This window comes from Embiotoca jacksoni, unplaced genomic scaffold (genome assembly GCF_022577435.1).
Source record: "Embiotoca jacksoni isolate LCO1_2020_lvr unplaced genomic scaffold, fEmbJac1.0.p SCAF_8, whole genome shotgun sequence".
In the NCBI taxonomy this organism is placed as follows: domain Eukaryota; kingdom Metazoa; phylum Chordata; class Actinopteri; family Embiotocidae; genus Embiotoca; species Embiotoca jacksoni.
Genome location: NW_027185436.1, coordinates 11,778,608 through 11,801,703, shown reverse-complemented (window position 1 = coordinate 11,801,703; position 23,096 = coordinate 11,778,608). Strand labels below are relative to the sequence as shown.

Here is a 23,096-nt window from a genome sequence, read left to right as displayed (position 1 = left end):
TAAGTAAAAATGTATTAATTGAGAATATAATTACTTGCATTGCAAACAAATTTGCTCTTACAGTTTTGTTCGTTTTGGTCACAGAATTAAAACCTTTGCTTTTAAGTCAACAACCTTTGCTTTGAAAGAAGGGATCGAAAATGCTGCCGGCAATGACAACGTGAAATATAACCAACGTGAAAGCCGAGTTGTCACTTTTAAAGCATTTCAATAGGAAAGGGTGATATAACTTAAGCAGACCTCTGATGTAGCTCAACACAGTCCTCTACTATCAGAGGCAGCCAATCCACCAATAGAAACTCTCTCCTGTGTATGTCCCGGCCCTTACACCCAACTCCACTCGTAGGTTTTTGATATGAAAGTCAAGGTTTTAATTCTGTGACCAAAACTGTCAGAGCATATTTATTTGCACTGCAAATAATTATATTTTCAGTTTATATATTTTTACTTACAAACTTGATTTTTGATTGCAGTATGAGAATTTTGCTTCCAAAACACAAAAATACCATAAAATGTATCTTAACTGAAAGTAACGCATACCTTAAATATTCAAATAAAAAGTATTTCTGCTTCATTTGCTTTGTTAATTTGTTTTACAAAACAAGTTTCGTCTGAATATTGATGTGTTCATCGTATTTTTTAAACCAAATACAAACTCTAGCATCTCTTCTCAAACGCTGTCATCAGGAGAGTCTTTACTAGCGGATCGGTTGATATCATGGCTGGAGAGGGAAGAGATGTCACCCTTCTTCTTTGAAGATGGGAAGCCCAGGAGGTGGACTGTAAATGTCTCCATAGATATTTCAGCTGGGATCGCACACTCCAAAGAATATTCTGAATCTGCACCTGGACACATGCACATCACAAAGGGATGATTGTTTTATAATGGTTATGTAAATTAATAGAGAAAAGCTTGTGGTTTGTACGTTTTTGTTTTACGTACTGGCAGATTTGTTAATGCCACGCTCAGAACGTCTCACATGTTCTTCCTCCTCTTCATTGAGGTCTAAAACTGCAGCGAAACACTCTGCAACCTCCTCCTCCGTCATGTGTTCTCCTGTTAATAACATAAAAATGACACATATGTTGGTTGTGCCATGCTGACAATGAAACATGGAACAGACGATCAAGATTTTTCTCAATAATTTGACAGTAAAAAAGAGGGAAAACGAGCAGACAAATCGATTTCACGCTCAATAGCCTGCAGTATACCTCGGACCTGTAGAAGTTCAAGTAGCTTATGCCTCTGCAGAACAGGTTGTCTTGAACTGTCACTGTTACCAAGGACGTGAAAAGCTTGTTCAAGTTCTTTGCTGGAGATGCCGAAGGCTGGCCGGTGGTTGATATACAGCTTGATGAACTCCTCCAGGTCGATGTCAGTCACGTATTTTCCTGATTCAGCATACTTGCTGAACTTGACTTCATTTTGCATGTCTTCTATCTGGTAAGAAATAACATAATGAAGTGTTATTACAGTTCTGAGGAGTAAAACTCCCTTCTTGGTTTATTGATTGTACCTCTTGTTCAGTAGGGAAGTAGGCCAAAGCTCTCATTAGAGAGGGAACCTCTGACAAGGGAATTCTGGTAGACACTTGTCGTTTCTCCATCGAGTCGAGGCCTTGATGATGGATTTGGCAGTAGTAGAAAAACTCTTCCATCTCCTAAAGACAGAAAGGCTCAAAACACTGAGAATCTGTATTTAAATTGGCATCATAAAGACTGTCTAAAACTCATAGCTGGAGGGGAAATGCATCTTTAATTAAACACTGATATTTTAATCTGGTTTTATATAATCAATGAATATAATATATTTGTGAATATGAGCATTGTTCTCCAAAAAAAGATCCTGACCTTCATATTTCTTTTCAAAAGCATCCATTGTCAAAAATAGTCACTCTAACCACCTTTTCCAGTTCTTTAATGTGTTTTATGTCTTTTAAAGTTAAGGTTTTACAGCCACATCGGTAAAAGATTTGAAACTTTATATAAAGGCCGCCACATTAAAATCCAAGAAAACCTTTAAAAAAAAAAAAACATTTAACAAAATTGCGTATATGTCAAAGCTACTCCTGTCATCTTCATCATCATAACAAATAATAATAACATGTAAAAGGATAATCATTAAAAAGTGCTGGGAGAATCAAATAAAACTCAGTTACACTACATTGTTAAAGACAGGTACAATTATAACTGTCAATTGATAAACATGTTCCCCCAGCTTACTAGCTGCTCAACATGAACACAGGTCAAATATTTTTATGAAACCAAGTAATCAAATAACATAATACATCAGTATAATAACCCAAATGAGACTACATATTGGGGAATGGAACATAAGCGCCTCCTTTTAAGCTAATGAATAATCAGTAGTTGTTCACTTGACGCTGCACTTGGTACAAGGGTAACGCCAAACTCACCCTGAAGAACTGTCCGTCTCTCCCTCCCTTTAAGAGAGTGTAAAAGGGCATCAGATCCTTCCCACCAAAAGCAGCTGCTGCCTCCAACACACTGCATTCACAGGAGAGCGGACAAATTTCAGGAAACACAATTACGCTGCTCATGCAATTCTTCTGGTTCCCAGGTTGTAACTATTAAACCTTACTTCAAGTTTATCTCCCATGAGAGGGCAGAGCAGTCAGATCCTCCTGCAGTAAAAACATAGCGGCCATCGTAGGAGCAGTCAAAAGCAGACACCCCTGTCAGATGGCAGATCAAAGCATTGGACTTGTAGGGGTTCCCATCCAAAGGCAAAATCTGGAGACCCACCTACATGATATGCAAAACACTCTCAGTATAATATCAAAAATGTGAAACACTACGACACTGATTCATTTATTTTCAGCTGAACATTGTAACAAAAAACATCAAAGCATAACATGATGCTGAAAGATGATGCAATTAAAAAAATACACAACTTATCTGTGACAATAAAAGACAAACATTTAAATTTTTTAAGCCTAGGAAGTTTCTTTAGAAACAAAGCCCCATTTTGGTTTTATAAAGCAGATTATTTGATAAAATGCCACTATCAAAATAAAGATTACTTGATGAAACAGTATAAATTAGTTCCAGCACTGACCTTGTCCTCTGTGATGTATGCCAGGTAATACAAGTTCGTCTCAGGTTCTTTAGACTTGGGAAGAACCACTATTTTCTTAATAGGGGAGCCATATGTTGGGCCAAGGAGAGTCTTTCTGTTTTTGTAGAACATGTAATACATACCATGTAATAATGTTTTCCAATAATTTGATGGAACATCTAATCTCTTTACACTTTTTTACAGACCTGCACATCTTTGTTGTGCTGTTGAAAAGCTTCATCTTGTATTGGTCTGAGGCAACTAGAAGAAATTGCTCCATTGTGAGGGGAGGATACCAAGTCATGCACATTGGCACAGCACTCTGCTCGATGCGCTCCGTGCTTAAGATGAGGAGCTGGTCCACTTCACTGTTTTCCAGGTCATACTCCACCTATTAGTCAGTTTCACAAATGCACGAAGAGGTGTGAGTACTAAAAATACTGCCATAAAAACAGCCAAACTATAGAGAATAGTTCTACAACTTTAAAAAAGTGTACTAACCAGTCGGCAATCCATACCCAGAGACAGTAGTCTGGGTTGGGTGCTGTCCAAGTGAACCCCAAATAGGAGGTCTTTGATGGGCTTGTAGTGAGAGCCGTATCTGCCCAGATACTTCCAACGAGGCAAAGAGCCTTCATTAGTTTGCAAGCGAAACACTGTCACTGCTTTGCCAGTATCCTAACGGTGAACAAGGAAGAGAAATGTATATGTGACATTTGAAGTTATAAAAATGGATGGCATAACTTTGTCTGTGTTCTTGGTTGTTTGTATATAATATATATAGATATATACTGTACTGTATATACTGTATATACTGTGCATTTTATATTTTATATTTAATATTTTTACTGCTATTTTATTGCTTTCTATTATTCTATTATTATCATCTATTGCTTCCTGTATGCTGCTGTCGCGAAAAAAAATTCCCCTCAGGGATTAATAAAGTAACTACCTAACCTAACCTCAGACAAAAATAGTTTTGTGTCATAATCACAGCTTTAACAGTATGTCAATATTATGTCACAAAGTCCAGTCCAGAACCACTGTTTCAGCTAAGTTCAGACATGTTACAACTATTACATAATACAAAGACTTGCTCACTGCAGTGGCGAGATACTGTGAGTCTGAGGAGAAGGTGATGAGGTGGATGCTGTCTTTAGTGTAGTGAAAACATTCCTCTGGGTCACTTTGTAAAGTCTTGGCATTCAGTATGTGAACGGCTCCACTGCCAAAGCCAACTGCCAGGTATAACCCTGTTAAGAGACAAAAGGACAACTCTTAAACTGTAACAATAAAATACTACAGCAGCTGGGAAACACTGAATATATGGAACACCAATGGTTTTCAGACAACATGCAGCCAACAGACTGGCTCACCTTTAGGGTCAAAAGTGACACACTGAATCTGCCTCTCGGTCTCAAATGCCACGCTGCCAATGATTTCTTTGTTGTTGTAGTCCCACACTTTTAAAATGCCCCCTTGATTTCCCATGGCCACAGCTGGCTGAGAGGGGTGGCATACCACTGTATGTAGGGGATCGTAGCTCTCATGCAGCAGGATTTGAGGGATGCCGCTCTGTCTATTCACATGCACGACTTTGGAACTGATTGTGGACACAACAAAGTTCCTGCAGGAAAAGAGAGGTCACCTTGGCTAAAATGTAATATACTGGGTTTTTCATTTTGCTGCACAGAAACTGTTTCGATTTAAGAAATAACAGCTTGGCTTTCTTCTACCTGATAATTAATGGTTTGGCCTGTAGAGTGGAGTGCTCCAGATAACCCTCTTTGCACTCTTTGGAAAAGGAAATGGAAACAATAGTGTCCAGGTTGAATTCAGTGTACCAAGTAAGAAGCAGGAAGTTTTCATTATAAAAGTGGATTTGACCTTGAGTATCACCAGTTATGATACAGCTGCGTTATCAAATGACAGAAAAAAAAAAGTGTTTAGAGAACAGCAAATACATGGAACATTTAAAAGGTGACAACAGTGAATATTTCTGGCTCTGGCCACCTGTCAATCACAGTGAGAAGAGTGATCAGATGTTTCTGGAGGTCAATTTGTAGGGCTCTATTCTTGAGTGTGCGCTTGTTTGAAACCAAGTCTTTCACATCCCACACCACAATGCTGCTTCCATAGGCTGTCATGACATTAAACTCTTTGCAGTGAAAAGCGGTCCGACTCAGAGACACATCAGCCAAGTTGACAGTTTTCGAAGTTCCACCAGCTCCACTGGTGGGTACGTCACTTAACTGCAGTGGTGAGATGAAGCATTGCAAAATAATAACTAAAATAGTCATAAATCTATAAATCAGTCATAAAAAAAGACACATCTTTGACAATTTTATAACATCTGTGACAAAATCTGAACCATCATCTTTACCTTCTTGAGCGTCAGAGGAAAGTATTGCAGGCTTTCTTGGGCCTGAAAAAAGACCAGCTGATTAATATAATAAACTTCCACACAACAGCTGTAATCTGTTTTAATGATTAAAAAAAAAATGAACAGCTGGACTTACATTGCTATAGAATAGCACATAGCTCTCACTTCTGCTGAGTAGCTGAGTGCTATTGTTTGGATTAAAAACGATGCAATCCTGAAAAACATCTGATTTCTTCAGTACCATTTCAATGAAGTTAGGCAACATTCACAGGTAAAAGAAAACAAAGCTTACTTACATGAAAACCATGTTCAGGATTGATTTCAGTCAACCACAAAGGCTTTTCTATTTCATCTGTCCAATCCCAAATACACACAGTCTGAAAGATTGTCATATCATAGATAGGTTGTTAACAGATGTAAATTTTACTTAAGATAGGCACTTTCTGTTTTGTATTGTTCAATGCAGTATGAAAAGCCATCATCTAAGCTGTTTAATGAACTCGCTGTTGAAGAATATCTTTACAAAGATTGACAAAGAAAGAGATGTTAAATATATGGAAAAATATTCCACACTCCAATGTCATCGAATATTGCTTCTATAAAATTAGAGCGAGTCCTACGAGTGCTTGTTTCATAGTCATCATCAACAAAGATCAGACGGTGCTACAATAAATACATTTGTCTTTTTCCTAAATAACGCATTTCATAATCGAGACTAAATAGTGCTGTTTACAATATTGTTGTTTTTTTTTATGTGTAGCTTACTTTGTCTATTTCATCTGTCATACTCACTTGAATTTGTTCAGCCCCGAGGGTTACCAGGTGTTTTGTGTCTCTTGAAAATGCCATCGCAATGACACCAGTGTGAGGGTGGCAGTCGAATAATGTTTGTACAGGAATACTGGAATATTTATCATAAATGTGGTTACTATCAATAGGACAGGTTAGTATACAGTAAATATGTCAATGTGTGCAGAATCAAAAGATACCCAGAGTAGGAGTCCCATATCAGCACCATGCTATTCGACCCCTGGTCTGCTGTTGCAATCCAGCGTCTGTCTTCACTCACACACATACATGAGATGGAGTGGGAGTGACCCTGCAGACATGAGCAAGTATCGACAGTAAAGTTTAAAAAATTGAATCTGTAACTTGCAGACCCATTATCAAATGATACACAGTTGGGTCCAAACTACTGATACCACTCGTTTCAGATTTAAAACTGTTTCATTACAAATTATATTATCAGCTTCACAATTAAGGGGAAAAGTTTAATCTCTGAAAAATGTACATGAATTTCAGAATTAACATCAGATTTGCCCCCATTTTCATTAATGACATGTGGACTCAACAAGTTTTTTCAAACCTGATAACTCATAATTTCCTTGCATGACTTCACTATGATCCACAGAGCTTCTTGTGATCTCAGGAATGTTTGGCTTTCTCAGTCTTCAAGTGCTCCATAAATGTTCAGAGATGTTTTGATCAAGTGACACTGGAGAAAAGTCCATGGCAAGTTGTGTTTGGGGTCAATATCCTGCTGCAGTATAAATCCTTCTCCAAAATGATGCAAACCACATGGTAGTATTTTGGAAGCAAATTTCTCACACTGCAATCAAAAATCAAGTTTGTAAGTAAAAATACCTAAACTGAGAATATAATTATTTGCAGTGCAAACAAATTTGTTCTGACAGTTTTGTTAGTTTTGGTCATAGAATTAAAACCTTGACTTTCAAATCAAAAACCTACGAGTGGAGTTGGGTGTAAGGGGCGGGACATACACAGGAGGGAGTTTCTTTTGGTGGATTGGCTGCCTCTGACAGTAGAGGACTGTGTTGAGCTACATCAGAGGTCTGCTTAAGTTATATCACCCTTTCCTAGTGAAATGCTTTAAAAGTGACAACTCAGCTTTCACTTTGATTATATTTCACGTTGTCAATGCAGCATTTCGATCGCTTCTTTGAAAGCAAAGGTTTTTGATTTAAAAGTAAAGGTTTTTAATTCTGTGACCAAAACTAACAAATATGTAAGAGCAATTTGTTTTGCAACGCAAATACTTATATTCTCAATTAATATATTTTTACTTACAAACTTGATTTTATATTGTTGTGTGAGAAATTTACTTTCAAAACTGTTGTTTTTACTCGCACAAAAAAGACACAAAAATACCTTCATACACAAGTGTCATCTAAATGCATGTTTCAGTTAAAGGATGCAACTCAAGTAAATGTTGTACAAAAGAGCTGACATGGTCAAGCCACAAATTACTTTATATATGATATCTGACCTAGAAAAAGTGCAGACTCTTACATTTCTTCTTCATTTTACAGGTCACAAGTTCTTGTGTTTTAAAATGTTTCTAAATCCTCAAACCTTCTGATTATTTCCAGGTTTACATGAAAATTTGACAGATTTTCAATGTAGTCTCAGACTTTTGAACTCCACTATTTACAGCTTGAGCCAGAATACTCAGAGCACTGATTTAATCTGAAGGACACGGTCTCATATTCAGTTTAAACCAATGGTGATTTTTACCTGAAGTATGTGCTGGGATTTTGAAGTGTGATTATATATGATCCCAAATTGATGTCCAGCATAGAGGACCACAAGCTGATCGTGGTCTTGCAGAGTGAAAACTGGAAGAACAGGCTTCATCCCAAAGACCCAGTCCAGGGACTGTATGAAGAACAAATTTTCCATATTGTTATGAGCAGGTAAAAGTTCTGAATTGCTTTTCATCATTGTAAATGCAATATTGTTCTTGTCTGCAAGTGCAGAGAAGCAATATAAAAATACTATTTGATATTTTCTGCACGTTTTGTACAAATATAATAAAACTACACAACGTTGCTACTTACCAATGCATGTGTCCTAGTCTGAGTCATCTTCTTTGGGAAAAGTGTGTCTCTGGTTGCAGTGAAGACTTGGGACTGCCCAGTCGTCTCCAGTGTGCCCGGATCCGCGTCCGTGTTCCGGACACCAGCACTCTCCTGCGCTTCATCACTGCTCTTCCTCTGCTTCTCTTCTTTTTCAGCTTTGTACCTTGGGGATGACTCGTATTCCTCGGCTTCAGAATTTGACATTATGTCTCACCATAAGAAGATCAGTCCTTTCTAACTTTCCACCAAGTTGAGGGTGCTATGTTACTGCTAACGGTAAAAAATTAGTCTCGTCAGCTTTAGGCTAAATCAGCCTATCGAAAATAACAAATTGAATCAACCAACACACATTACCACGAGTACGGTTCTTTCATAATCTCATTATTTCCAAGATTTAAAGCTGAATGCCTAAAATATCGTCTGTGTAATAACTGGGCGGCATAGAGAAGTGTAAACCTGCGAAGCGTTTCGTTGCCTAGTTACGGCTGTCGCATGGCAACGAGGAAAAAAAAAATACAGTCACTCCGGTCAGTCCTTTCAAATTAAGAGCACAATTGATCTTTAATTGATCTTAGCAACATCTACCCTGAGCCCTTGATAACTACTTTGAAGCGCATAATATAGATTATAATACTCTTTAGGCGACAGAGTGTGTTGTTATTATTATAATTTGCTAAATCGCTGGCAGCACAATGGAGGATACAAGACCATTAAGAAATATAATTTGTTCAATTTATCACCAGCCACTTTGTAGTAAGCCAATTATTTAAACAGAAAATCCGATATTTTGATAGAGATACAAGAAACACAGAATTCAAATGATGGATATTACAATAATATTAATTATATTATGCCTGCTGCCACATATTGGTATCAAATACAATTAAATGGCTCATATGGTTTCAGAGAAGGCCACAAAAAATAATAACAGATTTAGCAGTTTGTTTCAGGAGGACAGATCAAGAGCACCAGTGAGCAGAGATTTAAGTGGCAAACGCAATGGGAGTAGGAGAGGAAAGGACAATGGTATAATAGAGTTCAAACAAAAGTGGGAGAAATTAGGTGTGCAGGATGGAGTAGGAGAGATGATACAAAAAATATCAAGACTTTGGATCTACATTATTCAAAATAGATAAATGTAATACAGGCAGATGCGACCACTATGGGAAAGAAGAAATGGAGCATGTGATGTCACGCTGCCAGAAATTTGAAACAGCAAGAAGGCATGTGAGATAAAATTCATTTCTACAAAAAAAAAAACTGAAGACATGAGGGTTTTTGAATCGTTTATCTGTATCTTGGGCAAACAAATTTGTTTGAGAAGATGAGTTGGATTTTTTTGTAAAATGCATCTGTTTTGTGATGTAAAAAATGAAGACATTTTGATCTACAGTTCACGGCAGACGATGGCAGTAATAAACTACTTTGTTGTTTACCACCGCCAGTTGACCTCAAGCAGAAGAAGAAACTCTCTAGTTTTCATTTAAATATAGTATTTTTTTTTTTTTTGAATGAACTTTTATTAACATATTTAGTTTTTTTCTTAGTTGTTTGGTTGCATTTATAGATACCTCTGGTCCACACTCCAACACAGCAGGCAGTGACGCGTATTAACCCTGGTTGCCACCATTAAACGGGAGGGAGGAGAAGAAACGGGTTTCTATAAAATATAAAAAAAAAATTAAAAACTATCATTTATTTAATTTGTTAGTTTTTAATCATTTTTATTCTTTTGGTCAGTGAGAAATAAATCTGGTACACACTCCAGCCCGGTAGGTGGCGGTGATGCACCTTCACCCTGTTTGCCGCCATAAAACGGAACGAAGAAGAGCATCACGGTCTCTTCCTACCAGTTAGTTTCTGGTTGCGTGGGTTTTCGGAAGCGGCTTTTAATCTGGCAGTGTTTTAAATTGTCTACGTCTTTTCTCGATTACGTTGTCGTGCTTTTTTTTTTTTTTCTCGCTTCCTCACCGACCGAGGTCTAAAGGGTTGTCGTTGTCATTGTACAAACTATGAAGAGTTTCTGAGACAGTGAAGAGGCGCTCCGATAAGAAAGCAACTTAAGGCTTGTTATGGTTTCACCCGCTGACAGGTGAGGAGGAGCGTGAATTTATTCACGTCGGGAGGCATTTTAATGATCGATTTCATGATTGAATGGTTGCTCAACGCTAGCCAGCATTAGCATTAGCCTGAGGTACTTATCTCCAATCCCCTCAGCTGACAGACAGCTGGCGTTTCCAGTTTTTAAGCTGCTACCTAACACTCGACTTTCATAAAGTTTTTTTTTACTAAGCCTTTAAAGGGAACTTACCCTGAGATTCAACAGTAGGCTGTCCGCTAAGCTATGAGACTTTGTGTTTTGCTGTAGTATTACAAATCATTAAAAACGTTTCCTTAGAGCGTATATTAAATAGTGACTGACATAAAAGCAAACTGGGAGACTTGTCAGAGGCATACTTGACATGTATATATATTTGGTAAAACATCATTATGTCCCTGAAAATCAGTCTAAATTAATTTACTAGAGAAAAAACTAGTTAGATAAGTTACATTTCTGAATTTACACTGTTTTGTCAGATGTTGTTGATTGTTGTTTTCTGCTGTTTATGAAACTAATGATAGTTTTCATATAAGCAGACTCTGTCAGTATCTAAAATTAAACCAGTCTAACCCATGTAATAATTTTCATCTGCTTGATCGTAAGACATCTAGAAATCCTGAAGTGAAAGAGCAAAGGAAATGAGTAATCCTGGGCTTGAATGTCTGCATTGTGTAAGGGGGATAAATTCAGATGCTTTTGAGGTTTTGTGTCAAATCTGGCCCAGTGGGCTATTGTGAATGCTGAGCATGTGAGATTTAGACCCCTGCGGGCACAATCGCAGAACAAACGGTTCAGTTAAACGTTTTCCCTTTCAAAGGACTTAATAGCACAACTAATTCTTCTGAAACACTTTTTTGTTGTTGTTGTTGCTGCAATGTCGATGGTATGTACAACAGGTGTGATATATGAGAGAGACCTCAACAATGTGGACAGACAAGCAAAGAGGAATCGGAGTTTCTCAGGAGGAGCTGCTCTGCAAGAACGCCTGTGGGTATTATGGAAACCCTGCATGGCAAGGCTTCTGCTCCAAGTGCTGGAGAGAGAGAGCACGTACTGCCGGAGCCTCGAGGCAAGAAATTAGGTGAACTTTTTTGACATTGTTAGGTCCCTCGCCATCAGTGTGCAGATGGACGTTTTTTGAAACATCTTCAAAGGAAACGCATAAAAGAAACGTTATACTTGGATCATTAAGGATTATTTGAATAGACAAGTAATGCATGTCGATCAATGAGAAAATATGACAATAACTACTAACTGCTCTAATTAGTGAATTTCATTTGTTACTATCTGGATATGTTTGGGTTACTGTTAACATCTAGAAATGGACTCACCAGCCTAACTGCTTACAGATATATTTTCTGATATGGTTTAGATTTGGATGTCTAATATTGTCGCTCTTTGTAGACCAAGAAATGATGGAACGCTCCCCACATTCTCCAAATTTGAGGAGAAGAAAAACATTGAGAAAGGCCGTCGAATTAACACCATGAGGAGACTCTTCTGGGGCAGCCCATCGCCTCCAAAACCTCAAGGTAGCTCTGTTAGCTTTGTGCATTTTGATTTCCTTGTTCTCAGCTCCATCAGGTCCAAAAAGTATCTGCTGGCCCTGTTTATCAGCTGCTTCACCACATGTGATTCAGACATCAGTTTGCCTTAAAGACCAATTAGTATTTAATTCTTCTAACTGTGTGTCTTGTGATCCAACAAAATCTATTAGGATTATCTGATATAAAGCCGACTGATCTTCTAGACAGTCTGTGTTTGCTAGTACCACAGTAATGGATTGTTGCTTCAAGACTGTCTCCTGAAGCATAAAAGTGAGATGGAAAGGAGCCGTTTTCTAATTTTTCTTCACTGTAAACCAACTAATTTAGCAATTCTGCTTATTGAAATAAAGCCAAAAATATTTAACAGAAAGCCCCATACATCTCTTCAGCACATGGTTTTTAGTTGTTGTAATGCGATAAGAAAAACATTTGCTAAACACAATTGTTATATTTCATCATCTAATGCAGGCTCTTATGGACATAGTTGTGGGTTTACATAGAAATAAATCCCCAACTATGTACCTACTATCCTGTTGCTGGTACTGCTGCCGGGGATTGAGCCGCTTTGACTGTATGTCCCACTGCTTCATACATCACATGCAGTGACTGAGCCAGCAGTTTTTTTTTAGTTTTTTTTTTAGCAGTTTCAGTCTGTGTATGACGTCACTCAATTTATTAATCTGAAATAACATCCACTGTTTGTCTCTCCAGAGTCTGCTGAAAGCCATGCAAATGTGTTAAAAGCCTATCAGAGCCTGGAGCCGGGAGATTTCACTGGTTTCCTAAAAGTACTTCGGAGCCCTTCCTCCCAGCGTTTGCAGTCCCGCTGTACGGCTTTCCTCAACACAATGGAGGCTTACCATGTAATTATATGTTTAAAGTTAAACTTTATACTTCTCATAACTTCTTTTTGATCTGTCAGAGGTTTCCTGATCATAGATTGATATCATCTTTACAGGATCTGCCGGTACAGAAGCAGTCAGACCTTGCGCAGGATTTCTACCAATCCTTTGCTGAGTACTTTAGCAGTGAGTACAGATTAGTTCAACATGTCTCGGGCTGCTCATTCTGAAAACATTAGAATGTTGAATGACTATAGGTTTGTTATTTTTGTCTTCAGGCTTTCCTGAGGCTCAGGTCACTCAGATAATGGAGCATGTAGAGAAGTTAATAATGACACGGTTGCACAAGTGGACGTTCTGCCATGACAGCTGTGATGATGAACAGAAGGACCTAGCCCTCCAGAGAAGGATACGGTAACTCTTGCATACAACTTGCTTATATTGTACATGATCAAAACCTCTAAACTAAAGTATGAATGGAATTCTGATGCCTTTCCTCTACAGTTCCTTAAACTGGGTCACTCCGCAGATGCTGAGCGTACCGTTTCCAGATAAAAAGACTTCAGTTACAGGCGACCCCTTTCTGCCTGCTATAACAGGTGATCAAAACCTCATTAATGAAAGGAGTGATTTGACATTTTGGCAAATATACTTACTTACTTCCTTGTTGAGAGATAGGAATTATTAACACTAGTGACTTTAGAGGTGCTGGTTGGCAGATTTTGTTACCTTTTGGACAGAAGCAGGGTAGCTTTTTCACCCCGTTTCCACAATTCATGCTAAGCTAAGTTAACAGTAGCCTTATATTTAACAGACAGATATGAAAATAGCTTTGGTCTTTTCATCTAACTCCATCTGGGAAGAAAAAGATGCTAAACTATTACTTGGTGCTTATTTCACACATGCTGTAAACATCATTATTAGGTCTGAAATGTTATCTTATTCCATATTTTTTCAACAGCAATAATCGAAATGGATGCCAAACGAGCACCTCAGGACAAACTTGCATGTGTGTCTAAATGCAGTCAGCATGTCTTCGAGGCTCTCTCCACCTCGAGCAGTGAGCCTGCCAATGCTGATGACTTCCTGTCAGCGCTGGTTTATGTGGTGCTGAAGGCCAATCCACCTCGCCTGCACTCCAACATGCAATATGTGATTCGTTTTGGTCTCCCTCACAGTCTCATGGCAGGAGAGAGCGGATACTACTTCACAAATTTGGTAAGCTCGTTGCAAAGCTGCACATCATTCATACGCCACAACATGTTGTAAAGTGTTGTCCATTGATAACTCATGACTCTGTCTTTTTCCCCTAATTTAGTCTTGTGCGGTGGCCTTCATTGAGAAAATGGATGGCCCAGCACTCAATCTTAGTCCAGAAGAGTTTGAGAGCTTCATGCTGGGTCAGCGTGCTCCCTCTGCATTAAACAAGAGTCAGCAGGTTGCCAGGGACACGGTGCACCTGTTAGAAGAGCTGACAGGCAGGCAGGAGAAACTTGACCAAGGGATGGATGCTCTCAACGTGGGACTACAAAAGTGGGTCCAAGCAGTTCACTCAGAGCTGGATGAGGCAACAATCCGGTTTGATGTGGTACAGAAGGAAATAACCGCTCAGGCCGAGTTCTCACAGATGGTTTCATCGTCAGCTCAGGATGCATCACTGCAAGAGGACAAGGAGCAGTCAGTACGGCTGTTTAAGGATGAACATGCAGGTTCAAAAGATACAGACTGTTAGCCCTACTAACAGAAACTCCTAATGTGGTACTAGACTCTGTTTAATCATGAGTACTAACATATGCAAGCTGCAGCAGAGATTGATATTACAATGCCACATTTGCACAAGTTCCATCCAAAGAAAGAGGAGATTCGTCAGTCAGTTAAAGATGAAGGAAAACTTCCTGAAGGAAACTTTATGCATGTAGTGTACAGAGGTTTTTCATGATTTTTCAAAAAAAATGATTTGCACTTGTATCCTATTTGAGGATTAAGGCCATTAAAATTCAAACGTTCCTATTTCTATTAACATGTGATCAAAAGCACACTGCAGGTAGGTATATCACCTGACACTTTTAAGGGTGCTTATTCAATATAGACTTTTTAAAAAGTGTAAACCACTGTGCCTTTTTGTAGACTTCTGTGAAATTCAAATAAAAGCTACAGAAGAAAATGTTGGATGGCATTTGTCAACCACTACAGGTCAGTGGGTGTATTTATGAAAATCCTGTTTTTTCAGAGCTGTGTAGCAGTCGTCAACATGTTGCCCTTACTGAGTCTGGTGCAAAACAATTTGTATTATTCCATCTGTATTAGTGTGCTGAAGCTGCACATTGTTTACATCTATTGAAAGGTTTCTGAAGAAAATCAAAGGGGTTATGTTATGTATGATCAAGAATTGTAGCCAATATTATATTAAAGGTGACTACATAATTCAATTATATTTTCATTTTTTTCCTTGGATAAATTGGAAAGCTTTTTGATTTTGCATAACACTTTGTCAACAGGTATAGGTCATAGTAACCTTTAAATATTAAGAGAGCTGGTGGGTTAATAGTCAATCCAGAGCTGAACTGATTCTGATGGTCACACTGGAAACTACCTGTAATGTGAGTTTTGGTGTTGTGTTGACTTTTGGAAATAAGTAATGATTTTGTCTGGGACTGTTTCACAAAAGCAGAGAAAATTCAGGATAATAAGAGTAAAGCGAGGCTTGATTTAGTCTCATCAGTGCACCCTAGCTAAATCTGTTTCATAATTTCCTAGCCTTGTGTGCACGTGACGTGTTTATGCGTTAACGCATATGTACGTGATGTGTTCATCAGAAAAGAAGTGCTTGGTTGGTCAGTAAAAACATTGGTCTGTAAAGGGAAAACTGAAGTGTGTAAATGTAAGGACTTTATGCTAATTAAATGTTTTTGTGCTCTGCAGCAATGAAACACCTTGAATAATATTCATTGTGACGGTCTTGTACACGAGATGTGAATTCCTTCGTGACCCCACCGCTTCACTTGGGGGCGGTAAAGCGCTTTTACGCTGCGATAAATGACAAGAAGAAGAAGAAGAAGAACGAGGGGGGGCCACCGGAAGTGCCGTCACAGGTCCGAGTTCCGCATCAAGCTTCGCGTCAGCCATGAAGATGACAGGAGAAAGCAGTTCTGGAAACTCGGAAATAACAATGGACGATGTAAAACTCCTTATTAAGAAGAAAGATGAAATTGAAGAGCAGATCCAAGCTTACTACGACGTCTTACAAGACGTAAGTCAGCTGTCGGACGAGGAGTTCTAAGCAGCACCGCGCTAAGTCTGCACTGCAAGTATTTATCAATACATGTGGCAAATTATGTCTTTGTTTACTTGTGTTGTTCACAGCAGGGTGTCGGAGTTGAAGGTCCCTTGGTTGACGTTGAGGGTTACCCACGAGCAGATGTTAATGTACACCAGATCAGGACGGCAAGGCACAATATTTCATGTAAGCTGCAGTGTGTTTGTTTCTGTTTCTTTCGTGGATAGCAGGGCACTTTTGGGTAACTGTGAACGTAATGCGAAAGTCTCTTATGGTCAAGTAGTGAAGTCGTGACCATCACAGAATAAGTAGATTGTCATTGTATGATGTTTAGTGATTGTAGATCACTTTCTCATTCCTGCTGTGTAGTAGCATTGGGATGCATTTCTGTTACTGAAACCAAAACCAGCCCCTGATATTTTCCACACGTGCCATGCGTGTTCTGCTGTTTTAGACAAATTGGGTGTCAGGTACAGATCAGGTAGCCACATACCGGCTCGCTAGATTTATTTATTTTTTCCAGGTTGAAATGGGAAAGTCACACCTTTGCTGGGCCTGCATACAGTGATGATTGGTTGTTATGTTTTGGGAGCATTAAGGTTAGGTTTATCGGGATTTGGGACATTTGAAATGAATTCACTGGCCAATCGGGTAATACTTTCCTCATGAAGAGTAATGAGCTTTACCCAGCCAAACTGAAAAAAAAAAAAAAAGAAATTCACCACCACTTTCCTACTCAGATGTAAAGGGTTTCATTCTCTGGTAACAAAAACAATGATTCGTAGTTTCAGGTGGTTTTACACTAATTATAAAATAACGATTGATAATATACCCAACAGATTCTCGTGACTCTTACACACTGGTCTTTTAACTTACTGTCAGAAAAATACATGACAGATTGCCCGTTTCACAATTGGTCAGATCTTGGCTTCACCATTAAAAATACCAGCTGATATATATATATACTTGTCAATATATCAATGAGTCTGCAACTAATATTTTCACTTTTACTTAAACTGCTAATTCTTTTTTATCAATTCTTTGCATAAACTGTAAAATGTAGAAAACGATTTCCTTGACAAGCCGACAGAGCCAAAGTTGACTCATAACATGCGATGTTTTAACCAATCAACAGTCCAAAATCTTAAAGATGTTTAATTGACACTTACTTAAAATAGACAAAAGCATAATGTTACAGTTGTAGCTGCTGCAGGTGAAGTTAGTTTGAATTACTTTAGATTTTAAATAAAAAACAAAGGGGAAAAGCTTATAAAGTACACTACTTTTCTGTATTTTACTTCACACTACTCCTTCATTATCTGCTATATAAACTGTTATAAGTTCAGTTCTCTGTTGTTTTAAAGGCAAAGCCTCAATGATGTCTTTCAGGCCTGCAGAACGATCACAAAGCCATCATGGTGGAGATAGAAGAAGCCCTGCACAAGCTGCATGCTCGAGAGAAAGCCAAGCGGGAACAGGATGAGTCAGAAGTCCAGGAGGAGTTGATGGAGCTGCAGGTCAGCCTGCCTCCTCCTTTTGCACGGGTGGATGCTGTGACAGAAGGCTCGCCTGCCTCGGGAGCTGTGAGTGACGTGAACTATGCTTTTGTAGTTGTTTCAGACAAAGCATCACAACTGTGTACAGTTGAGACTGTGACTGTGCTTTTGTTCCTGTGGTCATAGTGGTTGGTTGTTTCTTTTTAAAGGGGCTCAGACTTGGTGATGAAGTCATTGAATTTGGTTCTGTGAACACTGAGAACTTTCAGAACCTCCAGAACATTGCGTCTGTGGTACAACATAGTGAAGGGGTAAGTTACAGGTGTAATCCACATCTTTTATGAAAAATAAATCACATTTCATTGTTTATTATGCATCAGTTTAATTTCATTGTGGTAGTTTTATTGAGGATGCAGCTTGTGTAATCTGGAGATTTCTGTTACATTTCAACTCGGTTTAACTTTATATTTTATTACAACTACACAGAGGAAGGTCCTCTGATTGTATTAGATCTGCTTTATACTTTCCAACCTTATGTGGCTTTGACAGTGGGTATAAATTAAATTTTGCTGAGCACACTTATTTTCCAGAGTGTAAACTGCAATGTCATGTTCCACTACAGAAACCACTACGTGTCACAGTGATCCGGGTTGGCCAGAAAGTTCAGATGAGCCTGACTCCACAGCGGTGGTCTGGCAGAGGTCTGCTGGGGTGAGTGCACAATTGAAAACACAATCATGTGTTTGGGTTGGCACAAACTGAGAGTCGAGTAGAATAGCTGATATTTAGAAACAAAAAAAGCCAGCAAGAACAAAAATGCTGAAAAGCAAATGTTTACTAGAGTGTGTTTCACTTTTCCATGTTGTGATGGAACTAAAATACTCACTAAATAGGCATGACTCATAATTTAAATAGCTTTCTATTTGTATGAAGTTGTCCATGTCTGTTACAAGCCGTGTCTTTATTTTTTCAGATGCAACATTGTTCCAGTCCAGCGATAATCCCCATGACTTTGTGCAGGTTTTTGGTTTTGGAACTCCTTGCTCTGCTTTTGTTCCTTAGAGTGCTTTCAACCTGACATTTCTATACTGCAGAAGGTACCATCAATTTGGATTTTTTTTTTCAACATCTTAATGTGACTTCTACCTTTTTTCTTCATACAAGCGCAGTCTTCAGAATGGGCTATATGAAAGTATGTTGTCAAAGGTCAAGCTGAGTTTACTAATTAAGAGCTGAATAAACACAGCTACCTTAAACTACTTTGATTTGATTTCTACTTGATCAAAGAGTAGCACTTTCAGGAGCATAGTTGCTCTGTGCAAATATCAGTTTTAAGCCCGTTTCATTAATCTCTATCTTATGCGCATCTGGTTGTTTTGGCTTGAAACTTGTGGGGTTAATGGAAGATATTAATGACAAAATCTTTGAACATCTGGAGTAGTTGTTGAGATAACTTGCAGTGATCTGAAGTGAGGAACAGATTCTGAAAAACTGACTGAGAACAAAACTGATTAACTTTGCTGCCATCATCAATCAATAAAGTCTTATTTTCTACTTTTAGGGAAAAGATGGCCCGTCAGATATTATGTAAGAATAAATCAGGGGATCTTTATGAGATCATAAATAATTACCATGTTTTTTTACACATGTAATTTAAGATTTGGATTGAATCTGTCAAGTGTTTAGATTTAATACACCTTCTTCACCTGTTTGCTGTGAAACACAATTTGCTGTACTCATTCAGTAAAATATTTCCACCTCAACACATCGATGTGGCAAACATTTCTTTCTTTATTATTTGTAAATAATGTGTTTTTATTACATGAAAATTGGCATCACCAAAACGTCAAAAGTTAATTTGTTTTTCCAAAAGCAGTGAGTCCTTTTAAGTGTAGGCTGTTTCTGTTTCTGTCAATATGAACAAAATATTAAAGACTTCTGAACACTAAAGTATCAGAGTTCCTTGACGTGTAAAGACATGTTCAAGTGGCCCCACTCCCTCAAAGGTTTTTCTAGAATGTCACTGAAGTTTGTTACAAATCTAAACCTACCAATATAATAAAAATTTTAATATTACAAAAGGAAACAAAATTCACTCTATTAAAGTGGAGAAAAAAAAAAATCACATGGGTTGCTTGAGTTTCTTCTTTTTGGGCTTGACCATTTGTGGTAGTTGGATTTTGAAGGCAGTCCTAAAAAGAAAACAATGAAATGAAATTGTATTACATAATGTCAGATGTACTGCCAATACTGCTCAGCGTCAAGATTTAACTCTTAAAAAAGAAAAGAAAAACTCACTCGCATGTTGTACAAATGGGGCTGAAGTTGCAGAATACTAAAAAAACAACAACAAAAAAAGATAAGAGAGTGCCACCATAAAAACATTTGCAGCTTTTTCCAGTCATATATAAAGATAGTTGTCATGCATTTGTTTCTTTCACTGGAAGTCACACTCACTTGACAGACAGACTGAGCACACATAACCAATTTCAATGAGGTTTCGATGGCAGAAACACGCAGCTCTGTAGTCCACGTGTGCAGGTGGCGGCAGCACCAGCTGCGAACGCTGCTCCGAGTCAGGCAGGAACACCCACTGTTCAGAAAACACCACCATCCACACAAAACAACTGTCTTTGCATTTTAAAGGAGACAAAGCTGTTCTCAGAAATGTGTCACCTGTACTGCACTCTCACCAAAAGATACTGTGCCAGGGCAACTTTCTGTGGTATCTTCAGGTACAATCCTCCGGTAATATCACAAGCCTAAAAAATAGGCTTAAAGTAAACCAAAAAACTGGGTATATGCTATATACACTGGCATACACTGATGATATTGACATACTATATTTTCAACACTAAGATTGTCCTAACAAAGCAATGAAAACATACCTGCTGCAGGAGACCCGAGTCTGAGTCTAACACACAGGCATCTATCAGGATGCTCTGTTATGAAACACAGAAATATTGTGATTTTTAAAAAATCTATGAAATAAATATACTTACTTATGGGAAACAAGTAGTAAAACACAAGTGAGGTCTTTGACTTTACCTGCTTTTGGGCAGCAAAAATCACGTTCATGAAGTTCATGTACTGGAGGGCGCAGTCCTCGGCTGCTTTTATCACCTGTCCAGAACAGAGAATACAGAGGCTGCATTCAAAGTCAGGTGAAGAAAACTCAAATACTCGTGATGTTAGACCACTTGGGGCTTACCAATATTCTTGATTTAATCTCTTGTCCAACTAAAAAAGGATAAGGAAAAACATGTTAGGTTTCTAAAAGAAAACAGAAATTCAATGAAGGGCTTAATTAAGTTTATATTAATAAAGGATTACCTTCCAGCTCTTTTGAAACCCTATGAATATCTGGATATTAATGGTTTAAGGAAAATTTGGAAAAGAGTTCAGCTGCCAGTCATTACTTCATTAAGTGAAAAAAAGATGACAAACAATCGGTAGTCATTACTTGTAAACTAGACCAGCAAAGTAATCGCCAAGCAAACAGTGAACAGATTGAAACACCACCTATACCCTTCAGCACAAACAGTATGAGCATGCTGTGAACACACTGAGCACAACATTTTTCAACAACAACAACAACAACACATGCCTTTACCTGCACTTACACTTCTTTATTTCATAGGCTCCTTATACCTTCAGTGCAGTGATTCATTAATGTTATGTTTGACTTTTTCTTAGCTAATAGATGATACAACTGCAAACAGTTTTTCATTGAAAGGATACAGCAAAGCGCTTTGGCGAGAGATCCAGCCAACAAAGTATCAGTTGAATTTCCCCTCACCTCAGCTGTAACCACAAAAGTAAGTCACATGGTACATTTTAAGGTGTCACCAACTTTGTATGGCTTCACTAAACACTGGAAAATAGAGCTATAAAGACAATGCAGTGATAGCAAAGACAGTAACCAGCTGTTTTGCTTTAAATCAACCTGCTGTATGTATTTCATCTTAATTTCACCTTCACAAAATCAGACTTGTACTTACTTTTTGACATGACATTCCTGATCTCTTCAACGATAAGGTTATTGGCGACAGATAGGAGTTCATATTTTCCATCCCCACTGGAGGATGCATCCTCCCCATCCCCGTTTCTCCAGTTCTTACTGGGATACAGGAAGTGACTAAAAGAAAGTAAGTGGGAGACAAATGCATATAAGCATTGACAGCGCTTCAGTCCTGGAAAGTAAAACTGGTGGCGGACATGTACCACTGAAACACTGTGAAAATATTCCATTACAAGTAAAAATTCTGCTTTTAAAATGTTACTAAGATTGAACAAGTATTGGCAAAAACAGCACTTAAAAGTACCAAAAGTGTGATTACTGCTTTTGCAGAAAAATGGCCTGTAAGTGATAAATAATTGCATTTATGTGACTTCGGTAGAAACTAATACTGATGCACTAAAAGGTTACCTACACTAATGTGTAAATAGCATTTTACTATTGTAGTGAGTCATGGTGGAGTTAGTTATAAATAACTTAAACACTATTAGGTTTGTTTACGGTCATACTTCAACTACATTTTGCTGCCAATACTTAACGGTTTTGATGTCGGATTTTTTCACGCAGGACTTTTACTTGTAATAGGGTATTTTTATATTGCTGTATTGGTGCTTTTACTTAAAGTGAAGGATCTAAATACTTCCTCCGTCACCGGTTTTGAATGGCGTGTGTCATCCCTGGACATTTTTAAGATAATAAATTATACTTTAAATATCCTTACTGTTTTTCCCCACTGTAGACGGTTCTGTAAAGTTACCTGTCTTGACAGTGGCTGGCGATGACAGCCAGCCTGTTTGTCCTGGTCATGGCCATGTGGGAGTTTCCCATCACCATGACTGCGTCCAGACACTTGGAAAGGGTGAACTGGGCACACGCAAGAGGACAGTGGGTGCAGTTTGGCATCAGCCACGTTTAAAACAACACAGTCAGAATAATATCCCACATAATGGTAATACCTCTGGCCCACGTTGAGCTTGCTGTCCCCACCATATCGGGTTTACATCCACGACGATGACCAGCAAGTTGATTTCCTCCTCTGCAGAACATTTTGAAGCAATTTCAGTATCGCACAGCTCAAAATTCCCTCCCACAAAAATCTTCAAGTGTATAAAATAAACACATGCAAACTTCAAAAATAACACATGGCACATCATCAGCAAAAGGCGAAAAAAAAACAACCTTACCTGATGCCATCACGAGAAGATATGTGTTTCAGACTGGAGCTTTATCTTCTGTTAGCTTCCATCTTTGATCTGAAAGTTTACACGGCGTCCACAGAGTCGGGAGCGTTTTAAAGTCTGGATATTCTGACCATGAATAATTTAGTAAAAACTAAAAATGTAGGAAAATATAGCCACTCTCTTCTGTTACCCACCACATCGATGAAGTCTGTGTGCGTCATCAGAATGCGACCGTCTACATCTCCTTCTACTTCTAATCATTGAGCTTCTCATGAGACCGTTTAGCGCACTGC

At 38.4% G+C, this 23,096-nt stretch overlaps 4 protein-coding genes across 7 annotated transcripts; 2 read left to right on the top strand and 2 right to left on the bottom strand.

The window, feature by feature from the left end:
* Positions 1-66: 66 nt before the first annotated feature.
* Positions 67-8,754, bottom strand: cfap251 (cilia and flagella associated protein 251). Its single transcript, XM_069178190.1, has 20 exons — positions 8,321-8,754; positions 7,998-8,138; positions 6,452-6,561; positions 6,255-6,363; positions 5,759-5,839; positions 5,599-5,676; positions 5,463-5,504; positions 5,093-5,331; positions 4,816-4,992; positions 4,456-4,706; positions 4,181-4,332; positions 3,581-3,757; positions 3,286-3,470; positions 3,080-3,194; positions 2,603-2,766; positions 2,418-2,508; positions 1,518-1,661; positions 1,213-1,441; positions 944-1,057; positions 67-846 (listed from the first exon to the last, which is right to left on the bottom strand). The coding sequence occupies exons 1-20, from the start codon at positions 8,543-8,545 to the stop codon at positions 671-673; spliced, it is 3,000 nt and encodes a 999-aa protein (XP_069034291.1). The 5' UTR covers positions 8,546-8,754; the 3' UTR covers positions 67-670.
* A 1,461-nt stretch (positions 8,755-10,215) lies between these two features.
* Positions 10,216-15,260, top strand: LOC138215797 (rab5 GDP/GTP exchange factor-like). 3 transcript variants are annotated; one of them, XM_069178198.1, is made up of 9 exons: positions 10,216-10,433; positions 11,339-11,511; positions 11,847-11,974; positions 12,701-12,852; positions 12,948-13,017; positions 13,110-13,245; positions 13,336-13,430; positions 13,793-14,049; positions 14,150-15,260. In XM_069178198.1, exons 2-9 carry the CDS (start codon positions 11,348-11,350, stop codon positions 14,561-14,563), a joined length of 1,416 nt encoding a protein of 471 aa, XP_069034299.1. In that variant the 5' UTR covers positions 10,216-10,433; positions 11,339-11,347; the 3' UTR covers positions 14,564-15,260. The 3 variants fall into 3 exon arrangements, with proteins under 3 accessions (XP_069034299.1, XP_069034297.1, XP_069034298.1); XM_069178196.1 differs by having other exon boundaries at positions 11,339-11,523; XM_069178197.1 differs by lacking the exon at positions 10,216-10,433 and having other exon boundaries at positions 10,440-11,523.
* Positions 15,261-15,910: 650 nt separating this feature from the next.
* On the top strand, positions 15,911-19,367 carry psmd9 (proteasome 26S subunit, non-ATPase 9). The gene is made up of 6 exons (XM_069138590.1): positions 15,911-16,081; positions 16,195-16,294; positions 17,498-17,691; positions 17,814-17,915; positions 18,227-18,315; positions 18,578-19,367. Exons 1-6 carry the CDS (start codon positions 15,956-15,958, stop codon positions 18,603-18,605), a joined length of 639 nt encoding a protein of 212 aa, XP_068994691.1. The 5' UTR covers positions 15,911-15,955; the 3' UTR covers positions 18,606-19,367.
* A 4-nt stretch (positions 19,368-19,371) lies between these two features.
* Positions 19,372-23,043, bottom strand: gtf2h3 (general transcription factor IIH, polypeptide 3). 2 transcript variants are annotated; one of them, XM_069138589.1, is made up of 14 exons: positions 22,998-23,043; positions 22,807-22,875; positions 22,579-22,658; positions 22,380-22,486; positions 21,606-21,742; positions 21,346-21,408; positions 20,938-20,967; positions 20,816-20,844; positions 20,653-20,727; positions 20,493-20,546; positions 20,298-20,366; positions 20,062-20,197; positions 19,903-19,939; positions 19,372-19,796 (listed from the first exon to the last, which is right to left on the bottom strand). In XM_069138589.1, exons 2-14 carry the CDS (start codon positions 22,814-22,816, stop codon positions 19,727-19,729), a joined length of 897 nt encoding a protein of 298 aa, XP_068994690.1. In that variant the 5' UTR covers positions 22,817-22,875; positions 22,998-23,043; the 3' UTR covers positions 19,372-19,726. The 2 variants fall into 2 exon arrangements, with proteins under 2 accessions (XP_068994690.1, XP_068994689.1); XM_069138588.1 differs by having other exon boundaries at positions 22,807-23,020.
* Between the last annotated feature and the right edge of the window lie 53 nt (positions 23,044-23,096).

What these genes read in the sequence shown, in the direction of transcription:
- LOC138215797 (XM_069178196.1), top strand. Translation starts at nt 11,348, where the DNA reads ATGAGAGAGACCTCAACAATGTGGACAGACAAGCAAAGAGGAATCGGA. An exon ending in CTTTGCTGAGTACTTTAGCA is followed by an intron (nt 13,018 to 13,109) that starts GTGAGTACAGAT and finishes TTTTGTCTTCAG; the next exon opens with GCTTTCCTGAGGCTCAGGTC. An exon ending in GATACTACTTCACAAATTTG is followed by an intron (nt 14,050 to 14,149) that starts GTAAGCTCGTTG and finishes CCCCTAATTTAG; the next exon opens with TCTTGTGCGGTGGCCTTCAT.
- gtf2h3 (XM_069138589.1), bottom strand. An exon ending in GCCAGCCACTGTCAAGACAG is followed by an intron (nt 21,743 to 22,379) that starts GTAACTTTACAG and finishes ACTTTCTTTTAG; the next exon opens with TCACTTCCTGTATCCCAGTA. An exon ending in GGTTTCAAAAGAGCTGGAAG is followed by an intron (nt 20,845 to 20,937) that starts GTAATCCTTTAT and finishes ATCCTTTTTTAG; the next exon opens with TTGGACAAGAGATTAAATCA.
- psmd9 (XM_069138590.1), top strand. Translation starts at nt 15,956, where the DNA reads ATGAAGATGACAGGAGAAAGCAGTTCTGGAAACTCGGAAATAACAATG. An exon ending in GGCAAGGCACAATATTTCAT is followed by an intron (nt 16,295 to 17,497) that starts GTAAGCTGCAGT and finishes GATGTCTTTCAG; the next exon opens with GCCTGCAGAACGATCACAAA. An exon ending in GCTCGCCTGCCTCGGGAGCT is followed by an intron (nt 17,692 to 17,813) that starts GTGAGTGACGTG and finishes TTCTTTTTAAAG; the next exon opens with GGGCTCAGACTTGGTGATGA.
- cfap251 (XM_069178190.1), bottom strand. Translation starts at nt 8,545, where the DNA reads ATGTCAAATTCTGAAGCCGAGGAATACGAGTCATCCCCAAGGTACAAA. An exon ending in TGTCACTTTTGACCCTAAAG is followed by an intron (nt 4,333 to 4,455) that starts GTGAGCCAGTCT and finishes GTCTCTTAACAG; the next exon opens with GGTTATACCTGGCAGTTGGC. An exon ending in CACAGTATCTCGCCACTGCA is followed by an intron (nt 3,758 to 4,180) that starts GTGAGCAAGTCT and finishes GTTCACCGTTAG; the next exon opens with GATACTGGCAAAGCAGTGAC.